Source organism: Peromyscus californicus, unplaced genomic scaffold, assembly GCF_007827085.1.
Source record: "Peromyscus californicus insignis strain IS unplaced genomic scaffold, ASM782708v3 Scaffold_16__1_contigs__length_79575227, whole genome shotgun sequence".
Lineage (NCBI taxonomy): Eukaryota > Metazoa > Chordata > Mammalia > Rodentia > Cricetidae > Peromyscus > Peromyscus californicus.
Window position 1 is genome coordinate 23,122,153 of NW_026294458.1, and position 12,349 is coordinate 23,134,501.

General features: G+C 44.1%; 1 protein-coding gene across 3 annotated transcripts in view; it reads left to right on the plus strand.

The window, feature by feature from the left end:
• The window catches only part of Igsf11 (immunoglobulin superfamily member 11), a 122,946-nt gene that overhangs the window by 91,887 nt on the left and 18,710 nt on the right, over nucleotides 1-12,349 (plus strand). For 2 of the 3 annotated variants that reach the window (XM_052740696.1, XM_052740694.1), the window contains one exon: nucleotides 11,653-11,816. In XM_052740696.1, coding sequence (XP_052596656.1) covers nucleotides 11,778-11,816 — 39 coding nt within the window. In that variant the 5' untranslated portion in view covers nucleotides 11,653-11,777. Of the gene's footprint in view, nucleotides 1-11,652; nucleotides 11,864-12,349 lie in introns of those variants that run through there. The other variant, XM_052740695.1, reaches the window with a different exon arrangement.

Here is a 12,349-nt window from a genome sequence, read left to right on the forward strand (position 1 = left end):
TTTTGTTTTTTTGTTTTGTTTTTCATTTTTCGAGACAAGGTTTCTCTGCATAGCAGTCCTGGCTGTCCTAAATCTTGCTCTGTAGACCAGGCTGGTGTGGAACTCACAGATCCACCTGCCTCTGCCTCCTAAGTGCTGGGATCAAAGGCATGGGCCACCACTGCCCGGCTGAAGTACCCTCTTAATTTCCTGTGGAATAACTACTGGTGTTTCCCTCCAGGGTCTTTGAAGTCTGCTCTGTAATTTCTGTGCTCGGGGAATCCTGTGATGATGAAATCTGTTTCCCAGGGTGGCCATCTTTTCCTAGTCTCGTCACTTCTTATTTTCTTATGTACAAAATAGAACACAAGTCTCCTCTTGTCAGGGAACTTGGACAACTTCCATTCCTCTGCCTCTGGACACTTTTCTCCAGCTCAGTGGCAGCCACCCCCACCTCCTCAGAGGGCATAGGGCTCATATAGGATAAGAGGGCAGGTTCAGCTTTCCACTCTGCAAGGCCATGCAGTGCATGATGGGAAAGAGGGCTGGGCAAGAGCAGGCGTGGTGAGGCGAGGGAGAGGAAAGAGAGACAAGGTTTTTGAAGTTTGCGTTTATGGCTGGCTTTAATATGCATGGTTGCCCATCATATTTTGAACATTTCTCTAAGTTTGCGTTCAGAGTAGATGCTAGAGATGATGTCTCCAATTTCTCAGCTCACATGCAGAGATGTAGGTCTTCCATTCAGAACCCCATAGGTGAGATGTCACAGAGACATGATCCACCGAAAGGAGTGTGCTGTGTGGCCTCTGCAGCCAACAGAGATGGCCACAGAGCAGTGTGGCTTTGCAGCATGCTCCCGTCACTGGTGAGATAACTGAGATTGTGGGAGGATCGGGCCACTTGGCCTCTGCTTACAGGGGCCACTGCAGTGTTTCTGTATCAAGCCAGATTCTCTGTGATGGCTTTGACTGCTTTCCTGGAAAATTAAGTCTTTAACTTGTTTCTTTGGTCATGTTGCTGGCTGTATATTCTAACACACTTCCGCCCCAAATTTGTCTCTATTCAGGTCTTCTGTATTTGTACTGATATTTGTCTGTTCTATGAATTGATGTTAGAAAAGCCTGGCAATCTCTAACAGTATTTATTTCCTTTTTATGTTTCATTTCTATGAGTTTTTGCTTTCTGTACTCTGACGCACTCTTTAGGAATGAAGAGAGCCATGTGCCTGTAACACACAGAGGCCCATTAAGTCTGGATGGGCTGCCCTTTTCTCATGTAACATCCCTTCCTACCCTCATTTTAGTGATCTAGCTCTTCTCTTCACATACTGCTGATTTTCCCAGGTTCCTGCCAGCAGGGAAGGTGATGTTGGGTTTGCCAGACATAATTACACTTGATATGTCTCTTTTTCTCTCTGGTGTTGGAGATTGAGTTAGACCTTGACTATGCCAGATAAGCAGTCTATCACTGACTTACACCCCTAGCCTATATTTGGTGTATCTTTAGATAAGACCCATCTCATAATAGCGTCTAGCCTGGAGAGGACTCTCTCTCTCTCTCTCTTTTTCTTGGTGAAGTTCTGATTCCTGGTGCAATTACAGTTATCCAGGATGTGAGTGAGCGGGAGCCTGCATCTCAGCTCTGGTGACTAACATGTAAGGAATTACTTTCTGCTTTCTCTGAAGGGAATTTCAGTACGGAACAGTTAACATCCTTGTTACAGCTCTGCAAAGCTGGGCTCTGCTTTCCTGCCTTGCTTCTCCGTAGTTAATTATGACCACACACCTTATGTAAGCCTTAAAAAATGCTTCACAAATGCAAATGCCCATAGGAGTCAGGCAGCAAAAGGACTGATTAAAGTGCTGGACTGTGGAGAGACAGGAAGTGATGGGGTTCGCCGTGTCTGAGGGCTCAGCTCTTGTGAATTGCCATGCCAGTTGGAGGCCTGGTGCTACTAGTTCTTCAAGATTAATTTGGTAATCTGGGCCTGTTTTATTAAGTTATAAATAATTCAAGGGCTATTAAAAAACTCAGTGAGTCATGTAATATCGGCGAAACAAAATATGTATATAAATTATGTTGCCGGTCTGTGGTACTGCGGTGACTAGATTTTCTATAATTACTCTTAAACACTCCTCTGCATCCATCTTGCGAGACTGTAGTCACACTGAAAGCTGATTTCTAAGTGGGACAAAATGCCTCAACCCATAGCTGGATATGGCCTCAGGAGGGGGTGACAGGAATGTGACAATTGAAGAGGATTCTGAAGTTGATGATAGGGATTAGGAGACATCGCTGAGTAAATGGTACCCAGGATATATGTGCCATGTTGCGAGGATGGATGCACATACTCCGAAAGGTGACAGAGAGGAGCGGGTATCTACAGAGCTCCCTGTGCCTCTTGCCTTGTCTCTCAGTACAGGTGTTGAAGTCCCCCTGTGTCTCTGCCTCATCTCTAGATCTGCTCTTTAGTGTCTGTGTCCACATCCCTTGCTGTTCTGATCACCCTGGAACGGGCTGGTGATTAAAGAGGTGAAGTCCATGGGAAGGCACTAAAATGACTGTCATGCCATTAAAATATAATGCCATGTGACGTAGTCTGTGTAGTTGAGTGATGCTTCAGCAAGGAAATAAGAATAGGAAACTTCGTGGTGCTGCTTCTGTATACCAACAATAAAATGCATTGTGTGAACTGGCATAAGGTGGAGATTTGGCAGCAATCCCATACATTGATTAATGAAGGTAACCAATGTATAATAGAATCATCTGCATAATAAACAGATATTAATCACTATTTACTATGGTGTTTATGGCCAAAATTTTTAATTTAATTGCAATTAATATAAACATATTTTTGGTTTTTATAGCATTTTAAAAAAGATCATATAGTAAGTCTAAAAATAATTTTATCAAATTAAATTTAATTAAAATACAGGAAGAAAGTCATCTGTTTTTTAAAAATCCCAGTGTTAAAGAATTGTAATATTTCCTCAGCTTCCTTCAGAAAATGTAGATTAGAAGTTTAATATGTTGAAACTTATTTCACTCTGATAGAAGTATAAAACCCAATTGGTTAGAGGTCTATATTCTGTTGTGCATATACTGGACAACACTTGTAAGGTCATGTGTGAATAAGCCACTGAACATTCTTTGAGTGTGACTGCTACTAAACATGAGAACAAAAGAATAATGTAGGTTTCCCAAAGTGCTACAAACACAAGGTCTGATTTGCTTTGCCGACTGCATTCTGGGGGAAGTGTTCTGAGGTGGGGGGACCCATTCGCCCCTGACATTGGACAGTGCTCCATTTTTGAAATCTCAGTTGGGTTGCTTGGGCCAGTACCCATTCTCAACTTCCACTGTGATGGCTTTGCTAAAAGACGTCCTGTCATTTGCATCTGGCTCTGGGCAGATGGCTGGAACACACTCTCGGTCTCTTCTGTTGGCCGGGATGATCCTTCAGGACTTTGCAGTGTTCTTAACTGGCATCTTCTTTTTGGATGAACCATACTTCTTGATCTGACACGGTATAAATTCCCTTTTGCTTTAAATCTTAGGAAATGAGTCTTTAGCCTTTAGAAAGAGGAAAGAAAACTTTAACTTTTGATCTCAACTCCTCAGAGGAAACATGGCTATGTACTTTACTCCTTTCTTATTTAACTGCTGAGCCATTCAGAATTCATGAGGTGACTTTAGTTTCAGGGGGAAGCAGTAAGAAAAGGTTGAACTCTGCAAAGTGCTACCAATTCAGCTCTTGAATAATGTATTTTACATGTAAATATTGCAAATTGTAGGACGTCATAAGTGAATTTTTAGTCTAATATTTAGCATTAAAGTTTAAATTTTTGCCTAGAATTTTAAACATGGAAATATACTTTAAAAGAAAATTGGGTTTTCAGTTGATGTTTTACAGGTTGGGTAAAAATTAAGCATTTAAAATGTAGAACACTCACTACCTTATACTATCTAAGATTTTTTTTTTTTTAACATATTCACTGCACTGAATGTACCAGAGTCCTGGGACAGTGTTACAAAGTGGTATTTTTTCCCCCTTCACACCCTTTGAGTCTGTTCAAGAGCAACTTCTTTTTAATCCAACGATGAAAAATGAAGGCAGGTTATATGACTTTTTTGATTATTCCAGATAAAAATTAACCAACAAAATCTCAGCTCATCTCCAGGAACATGTATGTTCTTGCCAGAAGGGTTTTCAGGCACGAATTCCCTAGGAGTCCATGGCTCTCCCCAGCTGCCTTCCCCTGAGCCAATCAGGCAGGCTCCTTGTGCAGATGACCTGGCACCAGCTCATGTGTGTGTTCACATCTAATCTCAGCTGCCTTTGCTCAGATACATTAGAGCAGTGGTCCCCAACCTTCCTAATGCTGCAACCCTTTAATACAATTCCTCATGTTGTAGTGACCCCCCAACCATAAAATTATTTTTGTTGCTACTTCATAACTGTGATTTTGCTACTGTTATGGATTTAATGTAAATATCTGATATGCAGGATAGCTGATATGTGACCCTGTGAAAGGGTCCTTTGACCCCCAAAGGGTTCGCGACCCACAGGTTGAGAACCACTGATTTTGGGTGTGTAGACCCTTTCTGAGATAGGAATGGGGTGGTTCTTATCACAATTATAATTTAAATATTATCTCCATAAGACTCCTCTGTGTGCTTTTTCTCAAGATTAATGTATCCTTCTCATGTAGTCCTTCATCATGTTTGTAAGATGTTTGTAGTGATGGAGAATGTCTTAGGTGACTTCAAAATTCCCAATTTATAGAGCACACAAAATGTGCTGGCTAACTTTATGTCAACTTGGCACAGGCTGGAGTCATCTGAGAGGACTGGGCCCCAGTTGCAAATGCCTCCTTGAGATTGGGCTGTACGCAAGCCTGCAGAGCATTTTCTTATTAGTGCTGGTGTGGGAGGGGGCAGCGTATTGTTATTGGGGTCATCCCTGGGCTGCTGGTCCTGGGTTCTAGAACAACACAGGCCGAGCAAGCCATGGGAAGCAAGCCAGTAAGCAGCACCCCTCTATGGCCTCTGCATCAGCCCCTGCCTCCAGGTTCCTGCCCTGTTTTGAGTTCCTGTCCTGACCTCCTTCAGCGATGGACTGCAATGTGAAAGTGTAAGCCACATTGACCCTTTCCTCTCCTACTTGCCCCACAACTACAGCTGCCCGATGTTTGACAAAGGTGTCAGACATGTGTCACAGACAAGGCAGCAAAGATGCTGTTAACATATGTTAACAGATGCTGTTGGATTTTCCACATGTAGAAGAATGAAGGAAGACTGTTCTCTCTCACTTTGTACTAAGAGCCACTCAAAACAGATCAAAGACCCAATGTAAGACCTGGAACTTGCAACTGCTAGAGACAAACTTAGGGAAAACACTTTAACATGCAGACACAGATGAGGACCTTGTGGAAAAAAATAAATTCAGTAGTATAGAAATAATCCAAAGAATTGACAAATAGGATTACATGAAACCAAGAAGCTTTTGAACAGAAAAAGAAATGAGCACCAGAGGGAAGAGATAACCTAAAGAACGGGAGGAAAATCTTCTCCAACTCCACATCAGGAGGTGAATATCTAGACCATGTGAATAAATGCAAACTCTAAACACCAGGATGCAGTTTGAATCACTGTCCAGTGAAGGAGTAGCGGGATGGGGTGGGATCTTGCTCTGTGCCCAGCTAACCTGTTCTCTGCCTCACTTGTCTGGAGTTCAGCTGGATTTGAAATGGCTGGTGGTAAGACTGGGAAGGATTCTAAAAGGCCAAGACCAAGATGATTTCCATCTGTAGTGATCTGGCTTGTGGGGTGTGTTTAGAGACATTGAAATCCAGAGCAGCCTCACTTGTGGGGTCTAGTCCCACATAGACCAGTGCAGCCTCCCTGGAGTAGCCCACTGAAGACCTGCTTGAATTGGCAGAAGTCTTTTTGTTGTTGTTGTTGTTGTTTTGAGACAGGTTTTCCCTGTGCAGCTTTGGAGCCTGTCCTGGAACTCACTCTGTAGACCAGGCTGGCCTCAAACTCACTGAGTTCTGCCTGCCTCCCGAGTGCTAGGATTAAAGGCGTGCACCACCACTGCCCGGCACATCAGAAGTCTTAAACTGTGTTACCTGCACATCACTTGCAACTTGGTTTTCATGGAGGTAAAGAGCTGGACTCTCTCATCAGTGCTATAGTTGCTGCTGATGGTGTTGCCCCAAACATCTCCAATCTCTGATTGGGAAGAAAGGACAGCAGAAGAGTGCCTGAGGGTAGCTCTCTTCCTTATTACTTTAGAACTCTATTTTAAAGATTTCTCTTTAGTTTTTATATGTACAAAATGCATGCCTGGGTGTGTATTTGCATGTGAGTGAAGGCCAGAAGAAGATGCCTGGTCCCCTGGAGCTGGAGTTACAGGCAATTGTGAGCTGTCTGACATGGGTGCTGGGACCTAAACTTGAATCTTCTGCAGGAGCAGTACTTGCTCTTAACTGCTGAGCTGTCTCTCCAGCCCCAGGACTCTAAATATTCTCAACTGCTAGGCAGTGTTGGTGATTTCAGTAGACTGTAATTTGTGTGAAGAACACAATTTGGGGAGAAGGGGGAAAAGAAATAATAGAAACAACCCCCCCCCCCGCCATGATTATCCCAATAATGAAACCCAGAAAACAAAAACAATCCTCACAAGTTTGCCTTTTTGTAATTTTTGTTTGAGCAAGTTAGGAAGTTAATTAGCTTTTCAACCAACCAGATTTCTGCATTTGAGTCTTAACCATATTTAAACGTTTCTGTGGTTTCAAAGAAGGTGTTGATTCTGAAGCAGTGGATTTTGATTGAGTCAAATGTGATGTTTTTGTTTTTGAAGCTGTGGATTTTGTGATGCAGAAGTTATAGTAACACATATTTGGTTTGGTGTAGGCATTATTTTCACTCTGGTGAATTAGGTCAATAAAAGACATATGTCCCAGACCAAGCAAGCAAACAAAAGTCAACCAAATGACAACAAAAAGCCTGATCACCCCTTAAAACCCCCCAATGATAATCAGTTAATTAATTAGTTTATCAATGAGCTAGGAACTGAATTAACAGTTCCAAAATGAATAATGTTTGATAAATGTTTGAAAAAGTGTTCCTTGGCCATCAGGGAAAGGCAAATTAAAATTGCTTTGAAAAACAAACAACAAATATTGGTAAGGATATGGGGAAAGAGGAGCCCTGGTACACTGCAGCTGACAGTGTAAACGTGTGAAGCCACTGCTGAAATCAGCATGGGGGTTTCCCCCAAAGCCAGAAATAGAACTACCATATACCCCAGCAGTACCACTCTTGGGTATGTACTCAACTAATTTTTAAGTCAGCATACCTCAGAGATTTGCTTGCACACCCATGTCTGTAGCTGCACTTTTCATAATAGCTAGGAAATGCAAGCCCTAGATGTCTATTGATAGATAAATGCAGGAAAAAATGTGGTACATATATACATTGGAATTTTATTCACAAAGAAAAATGAAATCTTGACAGGAAATTGGATGCAATTAGAAACCATTATGTTTAAATGAAATAAGATAGACTCAAATACTGCATATTATCTCATATTTAAACTTAAATTTAAAATGAAAAATATGGATATATCCATTGAGGTGTGTGTGTGGGGGGCGGGGGAAGAAGAGGGTAACAGAATACACACGTCATGAAAGCATGGAGCAGAGAGAAAGGAGTCTATGGGGAAAGGCAGAGAACCCCCGCCAGAGTGGGGTGTCTCAGTTAGGGTTTCAATTGCTGTAAAGAGACGCCATGACCATGGCAACTCCTATAAAGGAAAACATTTAACTAGGGCTGGCTTACAGTTTCAGATGCTTAGTCCATTATCCTCATGGTGGGACATGGAGGCATGCTACCTGACATGGTGCTGGAGAAGGAGCTGAAAACCCCCATCTTGATCTGCAGGCAACAGGAAGTGAACTGTTTACCACACTGAGTACTGAGTGTAGCTTGAGCAAAGGAGCTTAAGCCCACCCCCATAGTGACGCACCTACTCCAACGAGGCCACACCTCCTAACAGTGCCACTCCCTTTCGGAGCCACTTTCTTTCAAACTACCACACAGGGGAGAGAAGTCAGGAAGGGTCATGAATGAGAACACGTGTACGAAAATGCAAAATAAAACATGTTATTTTGTATACCAACCTAAAAACGAATAAAGAACTTTTAAGAAGAAAGGAGCCTGGCATGGGAGGGATGCCTTTGGTCATGGACACTGACTTGAGATGCCTTGGAGATACCAAGGAGATGTGTCTGGGAGGTGATGATTTACGTTTGAGAGAGACATTTGGAAGCCATTGTAAATGAGGATCCAGTTGGAGACTGTAGATGTGCTTCTGCAGGGCCAGTGTGGAGATCAGGAAGTCCTTTGAGGACGACGAACACGTGAAGCCATGCAACGGCAAGGAGCGAAACTGCAGAGAGACCAAGGAACACTCAGGCAAGGGGAAGTGGAGTTCAAACTGTCTCCCTGAAGCTGAGGGGCAGTGGATTTCAACAGCAAGCCTGCTCATCTCTGGTAGATGCCCCTGAGGGTGCAAGAGAGATTACAAAGGCTATGCAGCCACATGGTCTCTGGGATGCCTGGGGAGGAGCTTTTCGAAGTGGTGGAACCACACTGGATCAAAGACTTGGGGAGACAGTGGTCACTAGACAGCCAGCGTCGACAGGTCTTGAGAAAGAGTCACAGGAAGCCTCGGAGGCAGCAGATCCTGGTGGTGGGAGTGGGGGGAACAGGACACTACTCCCCTTCGGCGAGGGAGGGATTGCTTTGAAATTGAGCAACTGGACAATGTTGAAATGCTGCCAGGGGATTCCTGTGCAGAGAGAAGGCTTGAGAGCCTGCAGTCTGTGGCAAGGTTACTAAGGGACCAAAGGGAGAGGAGTCAAAGCTCTCCTGGTGGATGGTGGGCGTGGCTCTAAATAAACTCTTAACAGTAGAGAGGGCGGTGAGGCAGATGGAGCTGATTTGTAGGTTTACAGTCAGGAAACTGAGGAGGTTTTCATCTAATGGTTTTGTGTAAAAGTCTGTTATAGTTTTAAATGTTGTGATTGCTTAATGCAGTGGTAATAAACATTTATGAGATATTTTAGTGTATGTTTTCCTTAGGTAAACTGCCTGGTTTGAGTCCAGAGTGTACATTTTCTAGCCTTGTGGTTATGTGTCTTCGGGCTGGCTTTTAGTTTTTCTCTGGGCCTCTGTTTTCCCTTTTGGGGGGGACAAATTTTATTAGAACAAACAACTCCCAACAAGGGGATCAGAAGGGCCCCAGAAGTGGGAGTTCCTTCTTGATTCTTTGTGGAATTAAATGAGGGTTTCTATATAGTATTGGCTGTAGGCTTGGATGGTCAGCGTGCTCCATTGCCTCCCCAGCAAGGATAGTCATGGCGGGTGCCACCGTTTCTGACACTCCTTCTGTGGCGAGTGGGTGGGAGCACAAGCCCTTTGTGTAGATGAAGCGCCAAGTTTCAGAGATTAAGTGACTTGCTTGATGTTCCGTAGCAGATTAGAAGCAAGAGCCAGATTGCCAGTCAGACCCGTCCAGCTTCACCTGCCCCTTTGCACGCTCTGGAAGCTGTCTAGAATGTTTCTTCTGCAGCGGTGCTAAAGTGTGGGATTCAAGAATCAGATGGCGTGAGAATGTAAAAATAAATAGTGAGTGCCGCAGAGGCTTTCTCTTGCTAACAGGCTCCTCTTCCCTGCCCCATCCCTGCCCCACCCCAGCCCCAGCCCTGCCCCACCTCAGCCCCATCCCTGCCCCATCCCTGTCTATCCCTGCCCATCCCTGCCCATCCTGCCCTCTGCATTCCCTGTTTGGGCAATTTCCCCCATTTCTAGCTTTTGCTTTCAGTTTGTTTTTACTGATTGTGTGTGTGTGTGTGTGTGTGTGTGTGTGTGTGTGTGTGTGAAAATTATGTGAGTTCAGCATGAAATTAGTATACCTGAGGATGGATGATAAACATCGCCTTGCATAGGTTAACAGGGGCAAGTGCTTTCTCTCCTGCGTTGGAGCAGTCTGAAGAACGTAATGGTGGACCCTCTGTGGCTCGTTTTGTTGTTGCTGTGTTGCGAAGTATGGTCTTGCTGTGTAGCCCAGGTCCGCCTCTGCCCAGGCCCGCCTCTGCCCAGGCCCGCCTTTGCCCAGGCTGTCCTGACTTCACAGCCCTCCTGCTTTCATCTCCCCACTCAGGAGGCCTCTACCACGATGCTCGGCTCCTCCTCTCACTGCCCTTCCCTTCCCCTCTCACTGCCTTTCTTTCCAGGTAGGGTATCACTGCAGTTCAAGCTGGCCACAGACTCGAGCTCTCCCTGCCTGTATAGGTGTACACCACAGTTGTGGGATGTTTGTACACTGTGTGAATATATATTGCTGCGATTGGTGTAATGAAAAGCTGAATGGCCAATAGCTAGGCAGGAGGTGTAGGTGGGACTTCCGGGCAGAGACAGAGGAAGTAGAAGATGAATCTAGGCACACAAGAGATGCCAGAAGACACAGAAGAAGCAGGATGGGCAGTACATGGTAGGATGAAGATGAATAGAAATGGGTTAACTTAAGTCATAAGACTAGTTAGGAACAAGCCTAAGCTATAGGCAGTATGTGTGTTCAGTGTCTGTGGAGACCAGAAGAGGGTGTTGGACCCCTTGGCACTGGAGTTAACAGAGGGTGTAAGCAACACGTGGGTGCTGGGAATCGAAGCTGGGTCCTTTGCAAGAGCAGCCAGTGCTCTTAATGCTGAGCCATCACATAAGCCCTTGACCATCATTTTTTATTATGTTCTTTTATTTCTTTTGACTCTTTGTGATTCTTCCCTTTTAATGTGTGCGAAAATTAATTCATTGCCATGTACTTAAAAAGCCTGGTAGAGTTTTAATTGAATTTGCTCTGAATTTTATCAATTTGGGGAGATTAATTGACCTCTTATTAATATTGGATCTCCCATCTCATGAACACTGTATGTCTTCCCATTTCTTTTACTTATTACCTCTTTCATTGATGTTTTATATGTGGTTTTGAGCACAAAGGCATGCACATACTTTGTTAGATTTACAGATGAGCACTAAGTTTTGTGGTGTGCTACTGTAATGATACTTAGAAAATTCAGTTCATGTCTTTTGTCAGAATTTATCAACTTTTGCACGGACTTTGCCATGGTGTATCTGAATCTCTCCAAATACTGGGTTACTGCCTTATAAGAGAGAATAGAGGGCGGCAGTGGCACATACCTTTAATCCCAGCACTCAGGAGGTAGAGCCAGGCAGATCTCTGTGAGTTTGAGGCCAGCCTGGTCTACAGAGTGAGATCCAGGATAGACACCAAAACTACACAGAGAAACTCTGTCTCGAAAAACAAAAAAACAAAAACGAGAGAGAGAGAGAGAGAGAGAGAGAGAGAGAGAGAGAGAGAGAGAGAGAGAGAGAATAGATGGTCCCTAACATTTCAAAATTACTTTGCAAGATGTAAAGGGGTGAGCCACTTTCTTATTTTGGCTCTGTGAGTGATGAGTCATTCTCTGGTTAGACCATTCTGTCAGTGTGTTCACAGATCCAGGTCAGATGTAATGTGATACTGCGATACTCACAGAGCTGTTAGGAGAGGACACGCACAGAACCAAACTGTTCCTTCCTCTACAGGTGTTGCGGTGTCCCTGGAAGTGTCTGAGAGCCCTGGCAGTGTCCAGGTGGCCCGGGGCCAGACAGCCGTCCTGCCGTGCGCCTTCTCTACCAGTGCTGCTCTCATTAACCTCAATGTCATTTGGATGGTCATTCCTCTCTCGAATGCAAACCAGCCTGAACAGGTACTTCTGTTCCACCTCTACAACTGTGGATCTTGGCAGAAGAGATGGTGAGGGAAGCACCATGGGAATGTTTGATTTCTAGAGTAAGGTCACGTGGTCAGTGTGCCCTCCCCATTGCACTATTAGTTCATGATCTGATAAGGCTGTCTTCCGTTTACAAGGATGTCCTCATGATCTGGATAGCAAATGATAAAGAGGTTCTTCTGAGGGTTTCGTACAGGACTTTGGAGTGTTAAAAAGAAAACACTGCTGAGAGGCAAATACTAAGAAGGCAAAGTCTATCTTTGAGGAAGAGATTGGCACTAACTCAGGTGACTTGGAATGTTCTCTAAAGAGAGTGATGATAGTAAGAAGCTCTAGGCAGCAGTTTTCTTTGATGACTTACTTACCAGCCAACATGCATCTTAACATAGTAGGCTTGTCAGTTAACATGCATCCAAACACATTAGGCTTGCCAGCCAACATGCATCTCAATATAGTTGACTTACCAGCCAACATGCATCCTAACATAGTAGGTTTACCAGTCAACATGC